A 26641-nucleotide genomic window follows, 5' to 3' on the forward strand; every position below is an offset into this window, starting at 1 on the left:
TCTAAAATCCTGAAGTCTTGTCCCTAACACCCAGCTTGGAAGGAACTCCTGGGAAAAGCAGCTGTTGAAATGCTCTGTAATGCAGCAATAATGCTTGGCTGTTCTAATTAAAGAGAACAGGGAAATCAAATGATGTTGCTGTTCTAGTTAGTTTTAAAACTGCCAGGATTACCACTCTCATAGTCCTGATCTATTAGAGATCTTCTCCTGACTATTTCCCTTCCAGCATGTATATTTTCCCTCAGGCCAGTGAGATCCCTGTTCCCCTGTTATTGCTCTCCTTGGTACATTAAAGCAGCAGTAGCTTAATGAAGCAGAAAATGGTCTCTTCCCTCAGAGCAGCCAGAGGAATTCTCTTGCTGGCACCAGCACTCTGTTCCCTCTGCAGTAGGAAAAAAAGCACATGGAGCAGCTATTGCTACTCCTGACTCTATACAGGAAGGTGACAATTGTGCTGCTTCTTTGCAGATGTCAGGTGTCCTAGGGTGACTGTCACCCTAGGACATCAGGGGAGCCCCCCTTGGCTGGATCCTCTCTGTGCTGAGGGACAGGGACAGAGTCCCTTAGGACTGTAATGCTGCTGTAGCTCTAAAACACAAGTAACAAACAGCAGCCACTGCTTTTGCTGTCTGGCACCAAGGGCTCCTGCCAAGCACCACCAACTCACTCTGGTGCTTGAATAAACACCCAGAACAGCAATACAGTGATGAGCACACTGCAACTTCCAAAGCCATAACAAAAAGGAAAGATCCCAACCACATGGGTCAAGTAACAGCATCTGCTGTAACTGAACAAATTTTGATGGACCAAATTCCAGCTTTGCTTCCCCTCCTCCAGCAGCCCTCATCCATTTGCTGTCTCTGCACAGCTTTTCACCTTCAGCTCTCCATGGTCACCCCCAGTTTTCCATGGCACAAAGTGTTTCTGGTTACAGGCTGCCCCATTGAAACACCATTGGGTTTAGGACTGTCACACCACCTCATGCCCCTCTCCCTTCTACTTTAAGACTTTACTCTAACCAGTTCAAATCTCTTCAAAGCCCTCAAGGCATGTGACACGAGCAAACAAATGTGCCAGGATATTGCCAGCACTTAAGCTTACAAGGTAAAAAAGCTCAAACAACCTCAAAGCAAGATAATCTCATTTTCTAGCTCTAGTCTCTTAAAACCATTGAAATTAAAAAGGTTAATAGCTCACAGCTACAGTGAAATTTGGTTTCTTATCTAAGTCTAGATTTCAAGCTGTATTTTAAGCAATAATCACTGACTTTCTCTTACTGTCCTTACTACACACTGAGCCTCAGAACCTTGAACAGTTTGTTTATCTAGAGCTACACCACATGATGCACCTTCCCTGCAGACAGTGATTCCTGTGCAGGGCCCTCACCACCATGTGCAGGGGAATCATCCCTGAGGAGTATTTTATAGTGCTGCTTGTTTCAAACCTCCTACGAGTTCCCCAACAGGAGAGTAAGAGAAAGGGAGTGGGTGTGGGGAACCCAGGGAATCAGCTTTTAATTACAGCCATTTCAGACAGTCTCTGGATTGTCACCCAGAAGTCACAGCATTAGCTGGGATTTCAGCTCAGCAGAACTACCACCCAGACACTGCAGAACTGGTGCTGCTGTGTCCAACCAAGCCCATGAACACAGCTGCTGTCTATAAAGGTTTTAATATCAGTATAAATAGGGCACAGTTACAAAAATCTGCAAGACTGGAGCAATGGAATTTTGACATAAAAACCTTAAGTGAGGCCTTGCTCTTCAGAAACACACACAACACACAGACTGCAGGGTGAAGGGAAGGCATGAGCACACATACACCATCGTGCCTTGAACCATTCAGTACAAAAATAGCAGTAGAAAGATGGTCTCTGAATTGCTGGCTGATCCCTTGGGTGTGCTTTAGCTGGACTCCACATGGGAGACGCAGACTGCACCTTGTGTTAGGAGCAGAGTTAATACCCAGCAGAAAGCATCTCCTCTCTCCATCCAGCCACAGCTTCCCCAGCTGAGGTACAAGCTATAAAAATAAAGGTTTTGACTGTTCAATGCTTGTACCCAGCCAGGATGCTCTGGCAGACAGAGCGAGCAGACTGTGCACGTGGGCTGGTCAACGGAGAGCCAGCTGGGCTCTCCTTACATTCACTCTGCTCCTGGGTGGCAAGAGTTCCATGGGATCTCGCTGCTCAGGTGACACCACTGCCCACACTTGGCCTCCCTCCCTTCCCAGTCCTCATTACAGCTCTGCCAAAGGTGATGCCTTCTGTGGTGGACATGAATTATTCCGCTGCAAGTCCTGACAAGGGAGGCAAGGCCAGGACAGGATCTATCTCTGCACGTGCCGGACAAAAGCCTGCACGAGCTGAAACAAGGGCTCCTGCCCCTCTGGACCCAGCTTGGAGGCAGACTTTCCTTGGGGAGAGGGAAGGACCCCGCTGGCAGGTGAAGAGGGGCCACCCCGGCGGAAGTAACGGGACAGGCTGGAGAGCAGCGTACTCTGAAATTAGAGTGTGTAACAAATCAACTTCATTCCACCACACGCCCTCTCCCTCCCCCAGCCGGGTGCTGTGGCACAGGAATGTGCCAGTATGAGCAGCCCAAGGCTGTTCAGTCATGCTGGGAAATAGGCAAGACACACTGAACAGTGAGAGGACAGCACAAGGTGCTCACCAGCTCCGAGCTGAGCTCCTGCTTCATCCGCTGCTTGTCCCGGGGGTGCACAGCCGGGTCCCGCAGGTACCGAACAGCCTGGGAGATGAGCAGGTAGAAACAGTTCTCCATTGTAAACATGAGCAGAGACCTGTGCAAAGAAACACAAATCAGCAGGAGCCAGAAAGGTCAGCACACTCTGGTTTCCAATAGTTATTGGGAGACTTTATGCACAAGGGATGTATCAAGATAGACAAATGCCTCTAAACTTCAGTTCTGATCTGAGGAGCTTGGACTGCTGCTTGGCTGCTTGCATTAAGTAACTAGAAACTTACTTGAGGGTTTTGGTTCCCTCTTGCATATTCAGCCCAGCAGCCTGAGGGAAAGGTTCTTTCTTCTTATCCATCTTTGAGGAAAAAAAGGACAAGCATTAGAAACAGGAGATAGAAAAGAATTACTCATGCTCCTCAAAGTATCAGTTCAATGAGCACTCTAGGATCACGCAAGTGCCGTGCTCCCAGACACACAAAGGGCCAGTACCTCTCCCAGCATGTTCAGGGCCACGTTGACTGTGGCAAGGAGGGTCCCAAAGGAAGGTGCAACGTCCGAATCAAAGGCCGGTGTGGTGAAACTCAAGACAAAGAGCACGTTGTACTCAGCAAGGTCCAGCGACTATGGAGGAACAGAAAGAGGAGTGAGACCCTGGAGGCCATGAATATGGTGTTGTCATAGGAACAGGAATACCCAGTCCCTTATCACGCTTTTTATATGGAGAAAGAGAAGCACTGTGATAATTTCCCAAGTCTCAGGTGTACAGCTGGAGCAGTAAAGTGTCCTGTACAGCACTGTACAACCAGACTCTGGCTGCTCCCAGAGGCACAGAAGGACAGTCCCTACCCAACAGTTAGCAGCAGGACACTGCCAGATTCAAGGATTAAACCCTCCTTTTCTGAACCAGGCATTGGGTCACAGGACCATGGGAGGATGACAAGAGGATTTTTCCTGAAGAATGGTATACTAAAGGTACAAACCAACTGGCTTATTGTCTGCTCCAGTAAGGTCACACATATACAGCCTTGTGTAGATCACACAAAAGCTCAGCCAAGTCTTCCTTCACACTGTGCAGTGCCTGATTCCCAAGGCAAATTCCTTGTCTCCTGTCTTCCTGCTCTGTGCAGAATAGCAGACAGGTATACAGTGGGGTCACTGTATCAAGCAGGACACACAGACCCAGAATATCCCTGGAAATGCTGGAAACTCCCCCCTTTGGAGAGCCCACCTGGTCAAGGAGGATCTGGCAGACATCAGGAGTGAAATGTCGCAGGGCAGCGAGAGACTTGCTGAGGATTTTGAGGAGGCTGTACTGCACTGTGAGCAGCGCCTTCTGCTCTGCTGCCTCTGACTCGGGGCTGGGGTGTTTGGAGGAGGCCTGAGGATTCCGCTGCACTCGGGGAGTCACGCTGGATGGAAGGGAATCGCCATTTTTTGTCTTTGGAGAAAGAAGAGAGAAAGTCTTGAATACAGGTATGATTATTTTGCAGTAAGGCAAATGTTTTGAGCAAAAAAAACCCACGCTGTGAACAAAGAGAATGAGGAAATAAGGCACCCAAAAAGTCTGTCACTTGCTGAGAATCTACAGTTGCTGTGGGCTGGGAAGACACTGCATTGCAGGGATGCAGCTGCAGAGGCTGTTTAGATTCCACACTCAGGAAAAAGAATGATCAACACACCAAGCATGAGCCATGCTGAAGGAAGACTGCAGCAGCAATGCATCATCTCCACTTCGTGCACCTAAAGATGTCCCACGAACAAGAACTATCTCCCTTTAACAAATTACATCAAATCAAGGACTCCAGGTCAACAGTGGCTTAATTAATGGCACTCCAGAGTCCTACAGCAATGCAGCCTCCTTATGGTAACAGACCATTCAGCACAGGCTGCTGGTTATCTAGGACTGGCTTTACACAGTCCAAAGGTTTTCAGACTCCAGACTACTCTCTGGACATTTTGATTTTGCTGTGAAAAAATGCAAATCCTAACTGTTGATGGATGCCAATAACCACCACGAGGATTGTCTATAAATCATTCAATATCCAAGACCCTTGATAATGAATAATACTCCCTTCTAAAGGGAGCATGGTCATGCAATACTGAAGTTTAGTAGGAACCTCACCTGCAGGTAGTGCTGGAGCATTTTACGGCTGTGCAGGAGGGAAGTACAGGCCTGGCACAGGTAACACAGATTCACCTGAAAGAAATAAAGTCAGGGAGAAATCTCATAAGAGCTCAAAACCCATCTATTCATTGTCACTGCTGGAAGCCAGAAAATCCAAACATAGCACTGTGATCATAAAGGATCCACACAGTCTCCTAATTTCCCAGTATTTTCTTGAAATCACCTGGCACTAAGAACTGAAAGTAAGTCACTGATTTCCCCAATTTACTTTTCCAAGCTACCACATCTCTCTCTCCCAATAGTTGTATCTCCTCACTCAAGACAAGATACTGGCAGAATGGGCAGTTAAATAACTTCAGCTGTAATTCCATGAAAGGAGTGGTAATAAAAAAGTGATATAGAGCAATTTTCTCTCAAAACAACCAAACTCTGCGCTCCAAGGCAATGTATTATCCACAGCAATATCCTGATTCCTACCTGCATGTCCCTCATAAGCTGTGGCAGGTGGAAATGCCACTCCTTTGTGAAATTTGAGAGCTGAAGAATGAAGCCAACAGTGTGATCAGCTTCTTCCAGACAGGCCAAGCTCTGCACAGTCCGTACTGCATTCAGGCACTGGGAAAGAGAGAGAAGTAAATCAGGGCCATGCCAGATAAGGGACAGACAGATGGGATAACATCCCATCCTCCTTTCACAGTTATTTCCACTGTAACCCTTCCCAAGGCAAGAGTGACTTTTCAGTGTTTCTGCCCTTTCTGACTCATCTGGAGTCAGAGGAGCCAAGTGAAGCACAGGGGCAGTTTGTGGCACACCTGAAGGATCCTCTCCTGATGGACACCCACGAAGTCCAGCGCTTCTGTCAGGAAATTGTATCTCAGTGTTTTGAGAAGCCGTTCCATCAGGGACATGGAGAGGCGATAGACGCCGGGCCAGGAGGGGGCATCCAGGGACTTCCGTGATGAAGCAGATGTCTGAAGAAATCATGTACAAAAATAAGTGACTTTTTTTTCCCCCCACACCATTCTGGTAGTCTCCAGCCACAGCCTGTGAGGGCATGGGAAGCTCTCTGGGTGCATTCCCAGTTGGAATGAAGGAAGCAGCACCCACCTGAATGGCTCCATTTGTGCTGAGCTGGTACACACTCAGGAGGGGCAGGCAGATACTCTGGGTGACACCAGCTCCAGCCATTGCTGCTGCTCCCTACAACAATAGACTGCTGTTGGAATCTGTGCCTCTGCTCTCTGAGACTTGTGTTGCAGTAGGTATTTCTGTCCTTGGCACTGCCATCATCCTTTTACAAAACTGTCATCTACACACACCTCTGTGTTGTTAAAAATTCAACATCAAGAAAAGCAAAATCAAACCTGTGTAACTGTACTCAGAATTCTATTTATCACCTGCTCTGGTATGTACATAATCTTTGCAAAGGGCTTGGGAACAATCTTGTTTTCACCTGAAGCCCCACACAAATTGAATTTGTAATAGATAAATAACACTTTATTAAAACTAACGAAGAAGCAGGTTCTAACACTCAGTGCTGGTTTAAAAAGGGGGTATTTGCATTGCAGAATCCATTCAGTGAAAGTGCCTGCTCTAAATGACAGGTCTGCCTGGCTGGCTCAGCTTTTCCCACACATCCCACCATAGAGAACAAAGCACACTAAGCATGTGTACATACAGGACCTGCTGCTTGCCAGCCTCCAAAAAAAACCCCTTTATCTAAATCTCATCATTCAGTTGCATCACAGACAGGACAATGAGATAAAAAATGAGACAGACTTTTCTTATTTAAAGTGTGTACAGCTATGTGCTCTCACTTCTCTGCATCTCTCACCTGCTGAGTCCTTGCTAAGGTCAGCAGCAAATGTAATGAGGCCTCTGTGAAGTGAAGGTTTTGTTTAACTCTCAGGCTGATCTCCAGTGCAGCAAAGATGGTAGGAAGCACAGGGACTTTCCTAGTAATCTGCAGCCAGTAGTCCCCATCTTCATCCACTTCACAGAGCTCCTTAGCCAGGTGGAGACCCAGAACACACACCTGCAGTGACAAGGAAAGGCAGGTTGTACCAAGATAAATCTCAAAAGCATTTACTAGCACAACCTAAAGTTCAATCATTCTCAAATTCACAAATCAAAGCTCCTGGTATCCCTCATATTATTCTCTGTTCACCTCTTGGCTGTATTAGTACTCCTGACAATGTTTTTGAGGACACATCTGAAGAAGAGGCAGCAACAGCCAACTTCCCAGAGTGACGGGAGCCAAGAAAACATCGAGTAATTCTGGAATAGAAACTGCTGAAACTTCCTTTGAAGGCAGCAGGCTACAAGAGAAGTCATTCCAAGCATCATGAAACTTTTGTCTAGAGAAAAGATAAGACTGCAGAGCAGATGAACAGGTCCTTTACCCCATCTCGCTGGTCCTTGTGCTTCACTCGGGAGGCATCGTCAGTCTCCATACTGTCCTTGTCATCTGCAGCATCTCCCAAGGTCAGGCTGTGCCGAGTCTGGTCCAAAAGTGCAATGACCTCATCCTGGAGAGTCTCACACACACTGAGCACCAGCTGGGGGTACTGGGGAATGTCATTCACTGTGACACACACAACAGACACCAGTTAACACAGTCCTTGTACTCAGCTTTCCAGTTTAACTGGTAACATCACTGAGCCACATTTCTTGGAATTAGCACTTATTCTGTTCTCATTCCAAAACCTACAAAACAATGTGAGGAGCTGTGACTGTTAGATGTCTAGGAGCATATATTAAGGGATTATATTCATCTTGATAACAAAAACATAGTTTTTGTCATACAAAGTTATATAAACTCATGACATGTCAAAACATGAATCAAGTACTACTATGGACAGATTATTTCACCACAGCAATTTCCACTCACTGCTCCAGACTGCTGGTATCAGCCTATGCAGATTGGGTGCAGTCTATGGTCTGAGTCTATAGAAATATTATACTCTTATCAAAATCATCATAATAACTTGCCCCACCTTTTACCAGCATGACTAGAAACTCAAATTCAACAACAAAGAAAATAAGTAAAAATCAAACCAACCCTCCACTTCCTGTCTATTTTTCAAAACGTACAGGTTTGCAGAACAAAGCAGTGGAACAAGGAACACAGACAAGTGATCTGACACACTTTTAATCACAGCTGCCTTTGTATGTGTTGCACAGAGAAATACTGCCCAGATTCCACTGAGGGTCTTCAAGTGCTACTGCAATGCCAGATGCCCCACAAGAGACAGGAGTAATGACCAGACTGGTTTCTGTAGTTTGTAACAAAATGCACACTTTCTTGTGTTTGGGTCTTTTGTTACCTCTAGAAATCCATGTCATAATCTAAGCTCTACATTCACTCAGAGAGAGCCTGACTTACACATCCACTGAGCTGTTTCCAAAAATACACAGGAACCTAAATGATCAGTGTCAGGGAAATACAAGAGAAGGGAAGACATGGAGATAGAGTGAATGAATGATAAACCTCACCTCTTTCCAAAACTAGCTAAAGAAAGGGAAAAAAAAAGAAGAGAAGTTCCACAGGCTGGTGACTACATTCAGCACCCTGCACTACTACCATGTGTTCATCTGGCACATGCTGGGTGTAAAGCCCTGGCACCTTGACACCTGCACATGCACCACCTCACCTTTCATCTCCTTCATTTGCAGAACAGTGATAAGAGCTGAGAACACTTTGGCTTTGGTTTTCTCCATCATCTGCTGATCTGCCTGTAGTACTCCCTCCAGAATCTGCGTCAAGGAGTTTATGATTTTATCCACAGAACTCAACTCGCTGACAACAAAAAGGGAGAGCTCTTCAGATTAGACAAGATCCCTCAATAAATATATTGGCTTGAATGAGCTGTGTGGATCATAAGTTATATGACCCCTAAAAATAAAAGCAGTTCTTTACAGTAAAGTTTAAGTCACCACCTGGATCTCACTAAAGACATTCCACAGAACGAGAGAATGCATTTTCCCTTCATTGTGAGAATTACAGTGAGAAAGCAGAACTAACTAACACAAAAGCTCTTGTGCCACTTTTCACCAGCAAGCAGGAAACCAAATAAACTGCATTGCTACCAGAGATTTCTCATAATTTCAGCAACAACTAAGAGATATATGACACCCCAAAAGAGAATTCAATGATAAGGCTTCAGTTTCCTCCCTAGATCACTAAGGGATTCTCACTAGAGCAAAACACTTCAACATAATCTCCCAAATTTTTATTTAAACATGATCTCCCAAGTTTTTATTTGTAGCAGTGACTAATAATTATCCAAACAAAATACCTACCTTTTCCACTGCTTGAGCAGGATCAGAAGAAGGGTACACAGCATAGACCCCAGCTGCAGACAGGGCACTGACATGGGAACTTGGAGCTAAGGAGAAATACTGTAAGCATTACAGCTGCAACAATCACATGTAAAAACACTACAGAAATGCTCAGCCCAAGCACCACCACCAAATGACCAGGTTTGTTCTTCAGCAGAAGGGACAAGAGCCAGGACCCTCACAGGGTCATTTAATGATTACAAGAATGACACATTACAAAATAAAGATTTAAGCAGCTCATCAGTTCATGGAGAAAGACTCTGTTTCAGCCCATCTAAAAAACCCTATGATTACAAGCATCTGCAGAAATAATGCAAAGAAGATAAGCAATTAGGAAATGAAAGAACTGATAGGAAGCAACACCTACCAAAACCTTGGTGCCATTTAGCACATCAAGAAACAACTGCTGATGAACTGCAGAATCAGTCAGATGCATGATATCAGCCTAAATCAACAAAGATAAAGATCAGTCAGCACAACAAAAGGTCCATCTTCTAAGCAGCCTAAAATCAGTTTACTGTTTTGTTACTTTAAGAATCCATCAATATTATAGCTGCTGACTTTTACAGAAATCACTACATTAACATTGAAAAGAAGCTGGCAATGACTAATTGCGTAACGATGCATCCTTGCCTCACTTGACACAGGAAAAGTTTGTCAGGATTACAGAATTACCCAGAAACCCTCTAAAATTATTTACAGCCTCCCTCCTCTGCTGAGAGGACAATATGCTTGTTTTGATCAAATAGTAAAACATCACCCACTCTAACCTCTTGCACCATGCTCATGCCAACCTGTACTGTGTTCACACACACAACAAAACTGAAAGAAAAAAAACAGTGAATTCTGCTTAGCTGGCCCTAGGAAGCTGCTGACATTGTATTACTCAAAATGTTCATTTCAGACTCTCATTCAAGACAAGAGGCAGCCCTTACATGGCTTGTGGAGATGATGAGCAGCATCCTCCAGGCTGAGATGAGCATTTGGTACTCAGTGACAGAGGCACAGCTGGCGCCCTCGGTCTCTGCCACGTGCTGTGCCAGGGACTTCACGTACTCTGACCAGTAGGCAAAGCGCTTCTTGCTGGAGAAATTCTTCAGCGTGTCCTTCAGGGACTGATCCAGAGAGCCCCTGACCAAATCAAGAGGAGAAGTTACCTTCATTTATTCTTGGGTCAGAAAATATACTTCTTCTGATGATTCAGGGAGGAAAGCCAAGGACACAGCTTGCATGGGAAGGTTATTCCACATATATGACCTCTGCAGGGAATCCCACTTTTTGCATCAAATATGAAACAAACATGATCCCCGAAGAAAATCTATAATTTATTTTTTTTTCAAAATAGAGATTTTAGTTAATCCTGACTTTTTAACACATGAAACATCTGTTACTTTCAGGAAAACAAATCAAGTGGGATAAAACTACTAAATGTGATTCAATCACTACAGGTTTACTTGGCTTAATTGACAATTAGTTTTAATAAATACTGTATATTCTTATTTCAGGATACAAGGAAAATATTGATACATTCTCACCTAAAGGCTGCAGAAGAATTTTCATATTTTTTCTGCAATTAGTGATTGCAAGAATCTCAAATGAATGTAATGTGTTCATGAATCACTCCCAGATTTTCACAGGATTACATGTGCACTGCCCATCAAAGCCCATAACACACACAGTTTAGATAACTAAAAAGTACAGGGATGAAGGAAAGACTACCAAAGACTCACTTGACAACATAGTAGATCTCCAGGCAGATGATTTTCATTATTAAGGCACAGGTATCCAAGACACTGAGCTATGAAGACAAAGAAAACCCAAGCAACCAAAAAAAAAAAAAAAAAATCAAAATCTGAGCTCCACAGGGTAAGTGAAATTCTGATTTATCCCTATCCATCCACTGGGGATGGCTGATACTCCAGTTCTGTGGGAGACTTATTTCTCCCACAATAGCAATACTTATGTCATTTTGACCACAGACTGGTGACAATAAGGACAGAATACTGTGCTCGGAGTTCAAACTCTTGAGTGAGAGCACAGAGCTTTCAGAATGAAGAGGAAAAACTCACACAGAAAGGAAGAACAAGAAGCTAATCAATTCCTCCATGATACCAGTCAGCCTGAGCCCATAATATGGATACACTTCAGACAGCACACCTTCTACAGTGAGTGTTACCACAGCTGCCACACAGCTATTTTTGTTCCATATATGAATAAATAGCAGAGAATTTCGAAAGACAGCTCATGGCTGCCCAGTCTCTGAAAAGCCACACAGCATTCACTTCATCTACTGCCCATGTTTAACTCACTTGGTCACAGCTCCTTTTAGGAAGCTGCAAGCAGGACAGCCACACACATCACTTAGAAACCTTTTCTGAGAAGTACATAAATCCCTTCATTTTGTTTGGCTGTAACTCACCTCTGATGATTCAGAAGGCGGAGGAAGGGTCCCAAAGAGAGGATTAGTTAAATTTTCCCAAAACTTTGGCCTAGAAGACATAAACAAAAGTATTATCAGTTATCTCTTTTATGCCACATGCCTAGCAGCATTTTGAGTGTTCCAAACTTTGTAGGAAATATGCTTTGGTAAATACAAGTTTATTTAGCTTTATACAAAAGAAACAGAAATATATTTGCTTATCACTGCATAATACTCTCACCACACTAACTAAGATGCAAACGTCCCTGAAAAGTCTGACAAACCACAGAAAGAGTGTTTTGGAAAAGAGAAAGGAAAATGCCTTGTCGAGGAACCCAAACTCACTTTGTCCTCAGCACGAGCATGGCGCTGTCACGACGGTCCTGCCACAGCGCGTGCAGGAAGGCGATGGCAGCGCGGTGCAGGAGGGGAGGGCACCAGTACCTCTCCTGCTGCTTGGAGTCAATCAGCTCTAACACCACTTGGAGGCAGCTCCACTCCCCCAGGCTAAATTCCTAATGCAAAAGGAGACAAGAGGTTACAATGCTGAAGAATTACATTGCCCATTGTAGCCAAATCTTTAGCTTTCTCACTGCCAGAGCGTCATGAAGGAGTGTTTTAAAGTCGCTTAAAGAACAACACTGAGAGTGAAGAGAACAGGTCACAGGCTCCCCTTGGTCTTAGTAGATGTTCTGTTGCTAACTCAGTATCTGCCTTGAAATATTGGGCAAAGTTTCTCTTTGGTTACAGGGAAAAGCAAAACTGGGATAGCAGCACATCTATTAAATACAAGTACAACCTGCATGTATCTTTACATTAAGCACATCAAGTTACAAGCAAGAACCATCAGATTTTAGCAGTGAGTCCTCAAGCATCTGCTATTGTACCTTTGACCCATCACTGCCGTCCTTCACTTCCAAGTTCAGGAACAGCTCAATGAGCCCAGGTTGTGTCTCCACTGCAACTGTGAGGAACTCCAGGATCATGACCTTGATGCGCATGTCCTCGATCTTGCTCTGCAGGTGGGTGAGGAAGGCGTCGCGGATGGCAGCAGCGTCACTGCCCAGGCAGGCATACACAGACATGGGAGCAACCTGTCCATGGAAACATCAGAGGGAAAAATAAACATGCTGTACAGAACGCTTCATTCTACATTGATTGTATTGAAACTCAGAAATATTTAATATTGAATCTATGAACCTATCAAAGTAAGTTGTCATTAAGCACGAAGAAACAAGACAAGTGATCCAAATATTCCTCTTGAACAATTCTACTCTATCCTTGCCTATTTCTCAAAGGTTACAAAAGAAATAGAAAAGAAAAAAACCGTTTTGGATTTACATTTCTTGAAATAAATAAGCCCATATCTGGATTTATATGCTTTAAGCTACAAATATTCAGATATTAAGCAGACAAAAAGAGTAAGTGTAAAAGGCTTCCTAAGTCTAAAGTCTACTTTTACTAATTCCAGAAGTCTAAAAGTCGAAAGGTCCCAATAAAAACCTAAATAGGATACTCTTCTCAGTAAGATGGCAAAATTCTAGGTAGGAAGGTCTCGGAATTGTACTTAAGAGTGTGACTTGAGAAAGTTGCTCAAAAACTGGGAAGAGAACAACTGGAGGTGCAAATATTTTACAGAAAAAAAGCCACTCATGGGATGCCTCTCAGTGAGTGCTGAGTGATTTCCGAAACAGCAGAAGATCACAATCAAAAACTAAAGGATCCTTTAGAGGATTTTTCATCTGCCCTAACTTAGAGCTGCCAGTCCACCCTACTTCAACTGACTTGCACAAAGCTCCCTGATACAATAAAGCCTGAGGAAATTATTTGAAAAATAATTCCTCAGTGGTGGAATAGTCACAAGGGGATAAGCAAAGGAGCACTGGTGGGTGTCTTATCTTACTGTAGCCAGTCGTTTGAGCAGCTGGATGGCCAGGCGTGGAAGTGCAGGGTCATGCTTGTGGTAGATGTATTTGGCTAAGACAGCAATAAGGTTGTTTCCATGAGCACCTGGAGAGAACACAAATAAAATCAAAGAAAAGAAACAAGATGTAACTATTTACCAAATAATGATTTTCACAGCAGAAGATGAGAACTAAGTTGGTCTCCCAAAAGAACATGGATGGTACGGGTCCAGCCAGAGGCATTAACAGCAGTTGATTTAGTATATTCTGTAATTACAGTAATCTCATTACAAAGCAGCAAACAATAAGCCATGTTTGATTAATCCTTTAAAAGCTGTCCCCAGGGGAAGAATGCCTTGGAGGAGGGAGAAAAGGCCTTCTCCCACGAGTAGCAATCACTTCTTGTAATCTGGAAACCTTAGCTAGCGTTTGTGATGAGACACACAGTGCCACTTGCAGAAGCAGAGCTGCCAGGCTGCCCCAGGGAGCAGTACCCACCATGCTGAGTGAGGGCCTGCTCCAGGGGAGACACCACGCTGCTCGGGGGCTTCAGCCGGATGACGTTGTTGGTAACGGAGAACGCCAGCTTAACTGTCTGGATCAGCAGCTGCCCTTGGCCTTGGGACTCATCACTGCTTCCAAAGAGAAACCAAAGTAAGGACTGTGTCACAACCAACATTTATTAGTACAACGTTCAAAGAGGAAGCTCCATCAGAGTTACAAGACATTTTCACTCAAAGCCAGCTTGCAGAAGATGCCCAAACAGCCACACCCCACTCACCTGCTGCACTGGGAGGCCATTACCATGTCAATGGTGTCCACCCCAATGCCCATGATGTTAATGACAGCTTGCCCTGCCTCTGTGTTGGCCAGGCTGAAGATGCACAAGGACTGCAGGCTGGGGGCATTGCTGTGACACAAACACAGGACAGTGTCACCAGGAGCACTTGTGGTATTTTGCCACACTGCACTTAGAAAACTACCACAAAGGAACCTCCTCATTTCTACACCCCCACTGACCCTTCCTTTACTCTCCCTTCCACTTTCACCAGAGTACACCAAATAGGAAAGGAAAGTGGATGGCAGTCTGTCCCAGGAAATCTATGTGCTCTTTTCTTTTTTTACCATAAGTTCTAGAAACCAATGTAATTTGTTCTGTCCCTAATCTTTTGATACTTTTCCTGCACTCAGGAATGCAGCAGAGTTGAAACCAGCACTACACAGCTATACTAGCTCCCTCCTAGTCATTTGAATTCAAAAACTGAAACAAAATGACACTGATTCCTGCACTGTAAACCAGGCTAGTTAGTGCAGGTGTGAGACCTCTCACCTGTCTTACCTGCTGCGAGGATCCATTTCAGGGCATAAGTTCAGTATAGCATGGATCAACTGCAGAATTAGGCACCCTAAAAAGAGATGAAATGGACTACTCAGTTTTTTAAAACTTTTGCCTCGTTCCTAGTACTTTCAAACAAATCACGGCATCTAACAATACCAGGAGATACTGTGCAAATTCCAAATGGCTGCTAGAAAAAAGAAGGCAGGTGATCCCTTTTATTCCCTTCCCCTCCTACTCCCACTTTCAACATCCTTACCGATTTTCTCTCTCACTCCATGAGAGTTGTACCTCCATTTGTGGTAATTTGGTAACATTTCCTTCAGAACAAACACGATGCAGGGCACCAGGCCTTGGCTCTGGGTGCTACCAAGTTGTCCCTAAGAGAAACAGAAACATTATTTAACCAGGAGGGGGACAAGAAAACTTTTGGAGGAAGATATTTCTTATTGTCTTTGAAGTGTGAGAATACCATGGAGCACGGAGACATAGATTTAAAAGCAATTTCTAGTTTTTTGTAGTCATTTGAGACAAATTAAAACGTTTTGGGTTTTTTTGTAAGAATCAGATCAGAGAAAGCACAAACAGCAGTGCAGAAGAGAGAGTCAAGCAAAGATTACTGAGAGAGCCCTGCTGCACAGAGACTGATCTCAGACATGGCTGAGATCACTTTCACTTCTCAGTCATAACAGCTCAGAGTTGGTGCCATATCGGAGCAGTCCAGAAGCACTCACCCGGATCAGAGTTGTTACCAGGTTCAGGAAGGAGATGGTAACACTGTACTCGCCTTGGGGCTGTTCCATGCTCATCAACAGGTTTCCATAGCCCCCAGCATTCATTCCCTCTGCACTGTGAAATGAGCAAGAGAATTCATTACATGAATAGCAAGATTCTGGCATGAGTGAGAAATGTCAGGTGCAGAGATTGCACACTGGCAAAAAGTTCTTATTGCATGTTATGAATTGGTTAGGCAAAAAAAAAAAATGGAGTGGGGAACATGAATACCTAATCATGTGATTCATACTGGACAGTGGATTGGCAACAAATGGCAAGAACCCCGTGTGGTGAAGGTCAGTCCAAACCTGCAAGAGAAGAGGTACAGATACTCCTCATTTGCATATAAATGTACTAGTTCTGACCAGCAGGTCCTTTCCTCACCTTGGCTGGCATCCGAGCAGCCAGGACTGTCAAGCAATTGACACAAGAAGCAATAACATCCACAGGGGGAGAGATTACAGTTGTTAGCCTACAAAAGAAAAACAGCATGCATGAAGAAAAGTACTGCCACCTGTGGTCTAGTCTAGCTTTTTAATCAAAATGCTTCTTTCCCTCTCACTGAAGCACATATACATAAAATTTAAGCAGATAAATACAGACACTAGAGCCTGCAGTTTCAGTCTAGACTTGCCACCTCCCCCTCACACCTGAGTCAGATCAATTTACTGCCAGAGCAAGGCTGGCAAGACAGCAGGTTGTCACAGCAAACAATAATTATACAGCTGAACATCAATTCCCAGGCAGTTAACTCTGGGAGGAGTTAATAAGTACAACTGTTTTAAAACCTGTGAGTTACTGCTCTAATGCCATGTTTTATCCCCCTTTCATGTAAATAAAGCTATTAATCAAAACTGCCTTTAAAGGGATAAAATTGCACCCCTTTCAGGAAAGAAGTAAAAGAGAGGCCATTCTGCTGCATCAAAACATTAACCTCTGTGTAACCAGAACAGTTTTGAGAGCTGAACACCCATCTTGGGCGTTCAAGCACTGACACATATATTGTAAAGCTCTTGGCAAAATAAGCAATCAGCTATCCTTCCAGGTCACTCTATCTGCTTAGACATCTCTGCTGTCAGTGACTCACCTCTGCAGGAGCATGTAGATTCGTGATGTGATTGGCAGAAGACAATCTGCTATTGATACATCAGTGCTGATGACTTTATGAACCAGATCAATTATGGGCTTGACCCTCTGGCAATGCTGAATCACATCTGGATAAAGAATACCAAACATTAGAATACAAAATCGAACTTCAGCAGTAATGACGCCTGGAACAATGCAGATTTATCTTACCACATATCTACATGATTCAAAACCATCCATCTCCCATATCAAAAACCATTTGTTTATCTACATCAACTTTTCCCTCATCTAAAGTGTATCTCATTTCACTACATGCTCTTAGGCTTTTGCAGTGCATTTTACAGAATAATAATCATCATTAGGCTTTGGAGAAAGTATCCCGTGCTCTTTCAAAAGTATTCAGAGCTATTCAGTACTATTATTAACCTCAAACTAACACCAATTAATAATTATTTATTCTCTTTTACACTCCCAGCCTGTCTCACCTGCTGTTGACACAACATGGAGCAGCATCTCAATCTCACAGGTGAACAGAGTCCAGCTGCTGTAGGAGTACTCCCACCGTACCAAGTAAGCCCGATCATCCAGCATCACTTGGCCCACTGTTCCCTGAGGTATCCGTAGGTTTGTTTGACCTAGTCCTAAAGATTGAAGAAGCAGGTGAAACAAAGTCACAAATTTACCCATGAGTTAGAAGCCAGGTAAAGAGAGAGCTAAATTCCCCAAAACATTTCAGTAAGAAAAGGGGAAGTGCAGTTTCCTTACCAAGAGGATAGAGGAGCTTTGGAGCCTGTCTTCGCCACAGTGTGCCATCCTCATGGGAGATCACATCTGGAGGTTTGTGCTTGTACAGCTCAATATAGAAGGACATTTTATCCAGGAAACTGTATACCTGCATCAGAGAGAGCTTCAACAACATAGCCAAAGAGCCAGAGATTCTTAAAAATTTATCAGCCAGGTCATTCCAGGAACAGGCAGGTTTACTTACCTGTACAAGTAATACAATATCAATACATCAATCAACATACAATACAATATCTAATACATCAACGCTACTAAAACATTATTATACAGCCCTCATGTTCAGACAAGTCTCATCTAAATAATCAGGTAAGTACCACCTAAAAAAAATTATTATCTTAATCTTCAACCATTAAAGTTGAAAAATTTTCTAAAAGCCAGAAAACAGCATCCTGCAACAGCACACAACTCTGAAGGAGCTGTGTCCACTGCTCTTAGATTTATGTCTGTTACCTAAGACTGAAACTGAGATAAGCACACGTAATGGAAAGGAAGAATCACAGCTCATATCATCCCTGACTTGAAACAAATCACCTCCCAAACACCAAGAGAGATTCTGTACCTTTTTTGCAGTAGATTTATCAGACACAAGGGCTTGGAGCAGCTGAAGGAGAGGAGTGAGAAGATGGGGGAACATCCCACAAACACTGTCGAGGATAATACCCAGACCTGCAGTAGGTTCCTGGTGGTGGAAACAGAAAACAAATGTCTTATTACTAAAAAGAAAAGCAAAAAGGGTCTCAGTATAGCACAAGGTTACACCTTCTTTTTAAGCTGTACATTTAACATTAATCATGCATAAAAGTATCACTCCAGTGACTGGAGATCACACTTGCACAGACTAAAGCATGAGGCAGTCTGCAAGTATAAGGCAAGAAGTAAGACTGTAAGGCATTACATATCATCCTAATTCTGTGACAACAAAAATAAGCACAATGCTTTTGCCAGCAGTTAGTTCAATCCTTGCAGCCCCAGCCCTGCTATCAACTATCACCTATATTAAAACTCGTTCCAGTATCCTTTTCAAGTGTAAAGCCAAGGCTGTACCTAAAAAGCAGGAAAGGGCAAAAGTAAATCAAAGATAGATGTAAATGAACATTTGTTCCTCAGGCCCTCCTAGAAACCAACTCACTAAATACAATCAACCTGTTCCTTTCCTAAAAGGGAATCATTTATCAGGCCTTAGTTATAAACAACGTAGGTCAAAGAAGTTGCAAATACACTCACCGTCTTCCAGAAGAGCTGGGGAATGCTGGAAGCTGCCAGAACTTCACATGCAGCATCAATTATATCCTACAAAGGAAGATAGGATGGAAAAAATCAAAGCTACTTTACACAGGAAGATTTTATCCCAACCAGGTTCTGCCACATCTTTGGAATTTAAGTTTCCATGTTTACCCACCAAGATGTAACTACTTCCTGGAGCCAAAACACAGCCAACACACCCACTCCAGACCACAACCTAAAGCTATGCTCCTCATCCAATGAACTGGCCACAACAAACACATCCACCATATCTGCAGAGGGCTGTAAAATGTCCAGTCCAACTCAGAAATGGAGTTTGTATTATTTCCTTTGTTTTGGGAATAACAGATCAACAATGAGTTTCATAAACACAGAACTTTAAATGCACAATGTGCTCTTTCATTACTAATCTGCCAGTCTGTAGAGGTGTAGATTTGCATGGTGTAAATGCAGTAGGAAAACCAGCAAATCAGTAATTTGGGTCTACCTAAGCCTCATAAAGTTTGCAGTGTGAATTACAATTTAATAGGCAATTAGCATCAGTTATGAGAGTTTATTTTAAATTATGTAAAAAATGCAAATGGTCTTGGATGCTTACCTGCTGATTGCCCAATGTATGTAATTCCAGTGATGTCAAGACAAAGGAAAGAAGCCCATAAATACACATACAAGCTGTGCTGGCAGTACACTGCAAAGAAAGAGTACACAAAGCTGTTATGGAAAACACTATGAATTACAAGCACATTGTAACTCTACTCAGTCTGCTTTACACACCAAGTAACTGCCTTTTTTATATATCAGCAAAACATGGAGCAGTCCTTAGTTAAGTTCCACATTAACACAAAATACTTCTGAAAGGAAAAGTCCTGCCATTATCACTAGAAATGCCTTGCAGGCATCAAAATAATAAAAAAGAAGCACTCAACATTTCTAGGAATCAAAAGGATTTGCTTTCACTGGCTTCTGTCTATAAAGCAGTTTACCCTAATACACCATGTTGTCTAATGAAACCCTATACAGAAAATACTGCAGAGTTAAATCACCCAATAGTCAAGAGCCACAATGGCAAATACACCTATAGAGGCCAATAAAAAAAATTGATTAATTTTAGTCTATTCTGCTCAAGAGAGATGTAGTTCCTTGCTTTACAAAGGTTTTCTTAATTCTCTGGAAAGACAATCCGTTTTGTTCCAACTTGATTTCTGATCTTCACTGAAAGAAGGTTAAGACGATAGAACATACTTTAATGCATCTTCTAAAAGAACATTGGTTCAGTCATCTGCTTCCCATCATAGCTGTACATCAGGAACAGTCAGACCTTCAAAAGCTTATATGTACAATTGAAGAAACTCACATTCTTGCCTCCACTGCTGAGGGATCGCAGCAGCTTTGTCAGATACTGGAAGACATTTAGCTGGATAGCAGTGCTGCCCATCCTCCTGATGATGTTTGTGGACTCCTCTGGGTTTATGGTGTGACGGAGCAGAGCCCAGGCCAAAAGCACTGGAGCGTGATGTGAGACATCCCCTAACTGCAGCAGCTGATTGTCCATCTCCTGCACAGAGACAAATCAAAAGCAAAATAACTGAAATGTGGAAGTAATTCACACTCAACAAGCACACAGCGGATTGTGTCCTTCTCATGGTATGTGGATGGCAGTTTCTACAGTTGGTCAACAAGCCCAAGGACCAGAAATTCACAGACACATCAGTACCTGGGTAATCACAGTAAGTTCTGTATCGTTAGGCTGGAGGATTGGTTACTCTGCCAGTATTTTACCTGGTGGATGTGCTGATTGTTGGCCAACTTGTGCTCCTCTGTCCTGTCATCCAAAGCACGCTCATGGAGGGAGTCAATTTCCATGCCTTCCACCAGAATAAGAGCACTAAAGTAACTACAAGCAGTAGAAAAATAAAAACAAGTAGGTCAGAACCTTTATTTGAGAATTCAGGTGAGGGTTTTTTTTTTAACTATAAGAGGTCAAAATGCAACCTTCAGTTTGCTTTGTTCAGCTTTCTTTGAAGCAATAAGAAATTACAAGAAATGAACAGCACATAAGTCAAATTTTGTCTTGAAATGCTGGTACAGAACAAATTACAGCCTTCAGAACTACCTTTTGTAGTTGAGCAGACAAAAAAGCATCACTGAAATTTGAAGATAGCTTTTCCACCTTTGTAACTCTCTGCCACCAGGATGTACGGCATGATTCTCATCCCCCCTTGGAATCATGGCCCACACAGAACAACGAAGACAGAATTATAAATGTATTTCTTCCTGAGAAAAACAATTGTATTGCGCTGTACCCACTTCACAAATACACACAACACTTACCCAATACGATCCACGAGGTGATCCATGCTCTCATCTACTAAATGTCTGTTGGTTTGCCTCGTGCCAAATCCCTGCTCTTTGAACATCTTTGCAAATGCCAGGAGCTCCTCAGGTGCCATTTCAAAGTATGCATAGTAGAGGAAGATGACTTCCAGGAGCATGGACTGTTCCCGAAGGCACTGCACAAACCACCGGGAGACCTGACGTTCTGTCTGCACAAAGGAAAGTTCCACCATCACGTGTCAAAGCTCACAGGGCACCCAGTGAAGTCAGAAGCTGAGAAGTGTGGAGGCATTTCAACAGCCTGTGTGTCAGCAACTGTGTCAATGGCAAGGAAAGCCACTCTAAGCCCAGAGAGATCATGACCAACTACACATAAATGGCTCTGTTGGCCCAGTGCTCTCCATGGATTTATTACAAGGAATAATAAGTTTCATGAAACTCTGTCTCTGAGCAAAAGTGTGTTCTATTACAGAGAAAACAAATTTTATGTTTTTTGGCCAGGAGAAATGTCCTGTTTAACTGCATCTGTACAGAAGTATTTTCCAATATACTACATATAAGAAATGACTTCATAAGCTTGATAAATAACAGTAAGAAACAAAATACCATGAGATTTCCGTGTGTTTCCCACGTAGGAGCTTCTGCTTTGTACAGCGCTTCAAACTGTTTGCGGTAATTCGGAACGAGCTCCTTGTCCAACTTTTCAACACACTGGAAGTACTGTGCCTTAAAGAAACAAACAAGTCCATGATCTTCTCACAGGCACACTCAAGGGCTTTTTACACAAGCAGGGAATTACCCCACAGCTTCCATATTTAGCCTGTTCCAATGACATCACGTCCTGTACTCACTGTGTAAGGGTGTCTCTCGTCCTGGAAATAGGTGAGCAGGTGGAGCACGCAGCGCAGGATGCAGATCCTCTCCTCATAGTAGTAGTCAGCGAGCTGTGAATGTGAAGTGCCATCAATGCCAACCTGGCACAGTGTTCAACTCCCAGCCACCTCCCTCTCACAACCACTCCCAAGGCCTTCGCCAAAGGAATACAGAGTTACTACAGACAGAATTTCAACTGAGCAGCTCTGAACTTGGGGAAAAAACCAACACTTAATTAATGTTACAGAACTCAGTCTAGCATTGCCATAACGACAGGTCTGTAATTACACTGTTAAGTGAGAAAACATGAAAAGGAAAGGCAAAAAGACATCCTTATTACTGTCTGCCAGAAATTATCATCAATTTTGTCATGTCAGACAGTGACACACAAATCTACAAGCTTTGGAAAATAAGGCAGTGTACACCTACCCAACTAAATTGCCTGATATCAAGGCTGAAATTTCATTTCTGTAGCAATTACTAACACTCTTCAAATCTACCTGCACATTCCTCAATTTCAGCCATCCTTTATATGAAGGAATACTTCAATTATTTCAAGATTTTCCACAGAAATAAAGTAGGTTTGCTGCCAACATCTTTTCCACAGAAAATACAAGTGGAAATGACTAACCTTCAGCATCAGAGCCTGACTCTGCCTTTCATCCTGAAGAACCGTCTGTAAACAAAATACGACAAAATAAATAGCTACTGGAGAAATATCTACTGACAAAATATATGTTCACAAAATGACTGAAACAAATAAAATACAAATTTTCTTTCCAGCTCACTTGGAAAAACAGATTCCAAAAGTACAAAGCCAAAACACTCATTTTTAACTACGTATTTATTTTTCAGCTCAACTCTCATTCACAAATCTGTAGCTTTCTTGTATTCCTGTGACAGAGAGAGGAGCTGAGTTCCTGCAGAGATCCAAGAACGAAGAAATAAGCTTGGATGCAGCTTCAGAGAAGAAAAGCTACAAAGCCATTTCCCAGTCAGAGCCAGGACTCACATTTGCATCAAAACCCAACTGTTATTAAGGAAAGATGTGGAGTAAATAGAACATAAATGAGAGCTATGGACCTTCAGGGAGTCTCTTGTTCCTCTGTAATCCTCTTGAAGATAAGACTGTAACAACTGCACACTCTGCTCTTCATCCAGACCCTGAACAAAAGAACGAGAAATTATCTGAAATTAATAAAAGGCAACTGAATTCGTTGAAGATTAAGATTCTCTCCAAATACTCAGGCAGCTCTTATCTTCAAAACAAATAACTTGCCAAAAGAATATTTTTGCACCAGGCAGATGCTTTAATCAGCACTTCTTTTAAAGCCAAATACACAAGCTTTAATGTCACTGAGCTGCAGCTTAACTTCAGCTAAAGGAGCATCAATCATTTAAATAAAGGTACCACCAGTCACTGAACTCTAAACTTCTGGCTTAAAGAAACAGAACTTTACAGGTAAACTGAGAGGATTGTCAAACAAGGCAACTGATTTAAGGGACATCAGCTTTTTAGCTGAGCAATTGACCTGGAAGAACTCAACTCAGACCAGTAGCAGGTGGCTGCTGCTGGAAAGAACCAGGAAAACCACAGCATCTCAAAGTTATTCATCACTTTGGAAGTTTGACCAAGAGCCTCAATACACACTTCAACATCCTTCAGATTACTTTGAACTGAAAAGACATTAAATTTCTCTCTACTCAACATCATGAAGATTACTTCAGTATCAAAATCCAATAACAATTCATTCCAGGGATGAAAAATAATCCAAGAGCAGCTTCACTCACCAAAAACTTACTGACCCTCAGACCCAACTCTTTTAGTGGAGCAGCTACATCTTTATCAGCTTTAATTTTTTCTGCTGAAGTCGTACTAAAGTGAAAAGAAATTTTAGTCATTAAAAATGCAGCAATCTCAAGGAAAGAATTAAATAGGTATAATTTCAAAGTTCTCCATTTTATCAGTTTAAACCGAACATTTGCCTTTTCCTCAGTGACCTTTCAATATTTCATACAACAATATTCTCTAACCTTTCTTTACTTACTAGGAAACTCCCCACTAGAGATTAATTTCTAAAATCAGGCAGTGACTGTACCTTGGTGGTTTGTAGTACGACAGTCCTTCTAACAGCCTCTGCCAGTGCTTGTTCAACTCTGCAGCAATCTGGGCCTAAAACAGAACCAAACACCACTGAACAGACCCCTCAAAGTGCATTACCAAATTTTAGATCTGTTAAACTTCAGCAAAGCAAAGAAATTCCACCACCACAAAGAAGGAGGAACAACACAAGATGGGTGTCTGTGGCTCAGAGTGATTGCAGATGCAGTACTGAACAGGGCAGTGAGCTGCACTGCCTGTTCTTAGGGAGGGTGAGGAAAAGGGAAGCAATGGTCCGGGTTCAGAAACATTTGGATTCCCAACCTCTGGGAAAATCCATGAAAGCACAGGCTCCAGCCCTCAAAATAAGACAGCAGTTGTACCACACATGAACACCCCAGGGCAATCCAGGCAACAGCACTCCAAAAAGGGAACCACCTTTTCCACACACCCTTCCAGGCAGTTCATGCAGCTGTAAACAAACAGTGGGAGAATAAACAAGTAGCAGAGGTATGGCAACAAAAAACATGCTGAGAAAGAAAGAAGAGTAGAAAAAAATATTTTCACTAATATTCAAAGAGATGTAAAAATTATGTACTTGGCCATGGAGCCCAGTAAGTGATGGCCAAACCTGCTCACCATGGCAAGAACTTACTGGTTCTCTTAAAGCTGATCTGCCTAGCAGAATTGTCCATAATTCTCTGCTGCTCCTGCAAACACAAGGAAAAGGTGGAGAGTATTTTAATTATTAATTATTCTAACCTTCCATTTAGCTTACACTTTTCAAACTGTAATTAACTTGCAGCAAATGACACTGCAATGAGAGAAAAATGATATAAGAACATTAGCTTTTAGCTAATGAGTTTCAGATGTTCTAGAAAAACCCAGAGAGGGTGACTACTGACACAGCAAGACCTGTGAATTCATATCAAAGCTTCACATTGATATCAGGTTACCAGCTCAATTTGATTTTGCTATTTAAACATTTAGGGCTCCTAAGAAGAAACTTAATGAAAGCATACAGCAGTATTTTATTGTTATACTCAGTGCTCTCCTTCAAACAAATTCTTCCATCAGTTTCATCCTCCACTCTAAGCAGAGCATAAAACTGTATGAAGTGAAAAACTGCACTTTCTTTACACAGACACCAGAACATTTACACTCAGCTTCTCATCTCTTCCTGAGAACTCTGTAGAAAGGCCAACCTGCACTATAAGGAATTACAGATCACATCCTGACCCTGGCACATGCACTCAAAACAAGTCTCCCTACAGTAGACCAGAGAAAAGATATTTGCCAAAAAGGGAATTTAATTTAGACAAAAATTATTTGTTACATATTATAAATGAGGATTTAAACACCCCAACTCCCCACGCAAAGACTATCTACACAAGAACACTCACTGCCTTATTTTTAGAATAACATTATTAAAATAACTCACTGTGGCAGTGAAAGTCATCTGCGATTTCTGACATGTGGTGACACTTAATGAATGACAACACCTGTTATTTCCAGCACACCCATCAACATAATTCCTCCCTGCACATTCCTCGATAGTTGGGTGCACTTCTCTGACATCCAGCCCACACGGAGCACCCAAAGGCCCAGAATTTTACCAAGAATCGAACAGCAATGTAAAAATAGTAATTCAATGAATTCCAGGTTCAGTGATCATGTCAGATCAGTGCCTTCACTTGTCGCGAGCAGTTTCTTTCGCTTTTTGTCAAATCTGAGCGCCAGCCTAGCAAAGTAAACCCACCTACTTTTCACTCCCTCACAACCTCTGCTGTGAATAAAACAGACAGTGGTTTGTTGTCCCCTCATTAATAAGGCTACAAGACAGCTAAGGAAGGAATCTCCCTGTCATTAATTTAATAAAAATCAGACACTAGGGAAACTCCAGAACACAAAAGCATTACATAATAAGTGACAAAAAACGTGCTCTGTAGAAACGAAACCAGCGAACTAAGGCGATCACTGAACATGGGATTCATTGAATCGCTTCCGTTACACCTCTCCACGTGTTTATTGTGACTTGCACGTCCGCAGGAGCCGCGCGGGAGGCGCAGCCGGCCCCGGCGCGCCCGCCGCCCTCAGGGAAGAGCCGAGCGTCTGTCGGGCACCCCCGCGAAGGGAGCGAGGACCGAGCCCCCGGCCCCGCCAAAGCCACGGCTGCCACGGAGTCCTGCCCAGCCTCCGATCCCGGAGGACACAATTAAATATTCACAAAATCCCCGAGAGTGGCTCCTCACTCCGGTTTTTGGGGCCGGGAGTCCCTGAGGGTCCCTCAGCCGGGGGGGCGGGGCCTCATCGCGCGCGCGAGGCGGGGGCGGGGCCAGCCCGGCGCGCGCCTCGCCGCAGTTAAAACCTCCCGAGCCTGCGCTGCGCCCCCTCCCCGCCGGTCCCTCTCGGCCTCCAGTCCCGCGGAGCGGGGTCCGCCTGCAGCGAGAGCCGGGGCCTCCCCCACGCTGCCCCCGCGTTCCCTCCGCCCGAGCGGCCGCGGCCCCGCACCTCGCGCTCAGCCCGCCCGCCGCCATCTTCGCTCCGTTGTCACGTGATGCCGGGCCCGCCTACCTCAACCACGCCGGCGTCACGTGGTGC

At 43.4% G+C, this 26641-nt stretch overlaps 1 protein-coding gene across 1 annotated transcript; it reads right to left on the bottom strand.

Moving 5' to 3' along the window:
* Window positions 1-1652: 1652 nt before the first annotated feature.
* NUP188 (nucleoporin 188) lies at window positions 1653-26624 on the bottom strand. The gene is made up of 44 exons (XM_014873199.2): window positions 26552-26624; window positions 24696-24750; window positions 24039-24112; window positions 23731-23815; window positions 23023-23103; window positions 22571-22615; window positions 21918-22010; window positions 21673-21792; window positions 21064-21275; window positions 20512-20626; window positions 20087-20287; window positions 19331-19420; window positions 18715-18780; window positions 18050-18169; window positions 17452-17578; window positions 17172-17327; window positions 16688-16814; window positions 15985-16072; window positions 15832-15908; window positions 15561-15675; window positions 15086-15206; window positions 14830-14896; window positions 14272-14400; window positions 13989-14122; window positions 13490-13596; window positions 12474-12680; window positions 11932-12101; window positions 11587-11656; window positions 10898-10965; window positions 10103-10298; window positions 9535-9612; window positions 9129-9214; window positions 8480-8625; window positions 7229-7410; window positions 6661-6861; window positions 5934-6026; window positions 5639-5797; window positions 5304-5441; window positions 4824-4898; window positions 3930-4139; window positions 3191-3322; window positions 2986-3056; window positions 2672-2801; window positions 1653-2498 (listed from the first exon to the last, which is right to left on the bottom strand). The coding sequence occupies exons 1-44, from the start codon at window positions 26575-26577 to the stop codon at window positions 2328-2330; spliced, it is 5214 nt and encodes a 1737-aa protein (XP_014728685.1). The 5' UTR covers window positions 26578-26624; the 3' UTR covers window positions 1653-2327.
* Window positions 26625-26641: the final 17 nt, after the last annotated feature.

The sequence above is a fragment of the Sturnus vulgaris genome, chromosome 22 (genome assembly GCF_052056855.1).
Source record: "Sturnus vulgaris isolate bStuVul1 chromosome 22, bStuVul1.hap1, whole genome shotgun sequence".
Lineage (NCBI taxonomy): Eukaryota > Metazoa > Chordata > Aves > Passeriformes > Sturnidae > Sturnus > Sturnus vulgaris.

Excerpts from the sequence above, each read along its gene's own strand:
- NUP188 (XM_014873199.2), bottom strand. The coding sequence starts at position 26,577 with ATGGCGGCGGGCGGGCTGAGCGCGAG. Across the intron at positions 19,421-20,086 it reads TCAGCAGTGGAGGCAAGAAT|TGTACTGCCAGCACAGCTTG; the intron begins GTGAGTTTCTTC and ends CTTTCTTTGCAG. Across the intron at positions 9,613-10,102 it reads TCATCATCTCCACAAGCCAT|GCTGATATCATGCATCTGAC; the intron begins GTAAGGGCTGCC and ends TTGTTGATTTAG.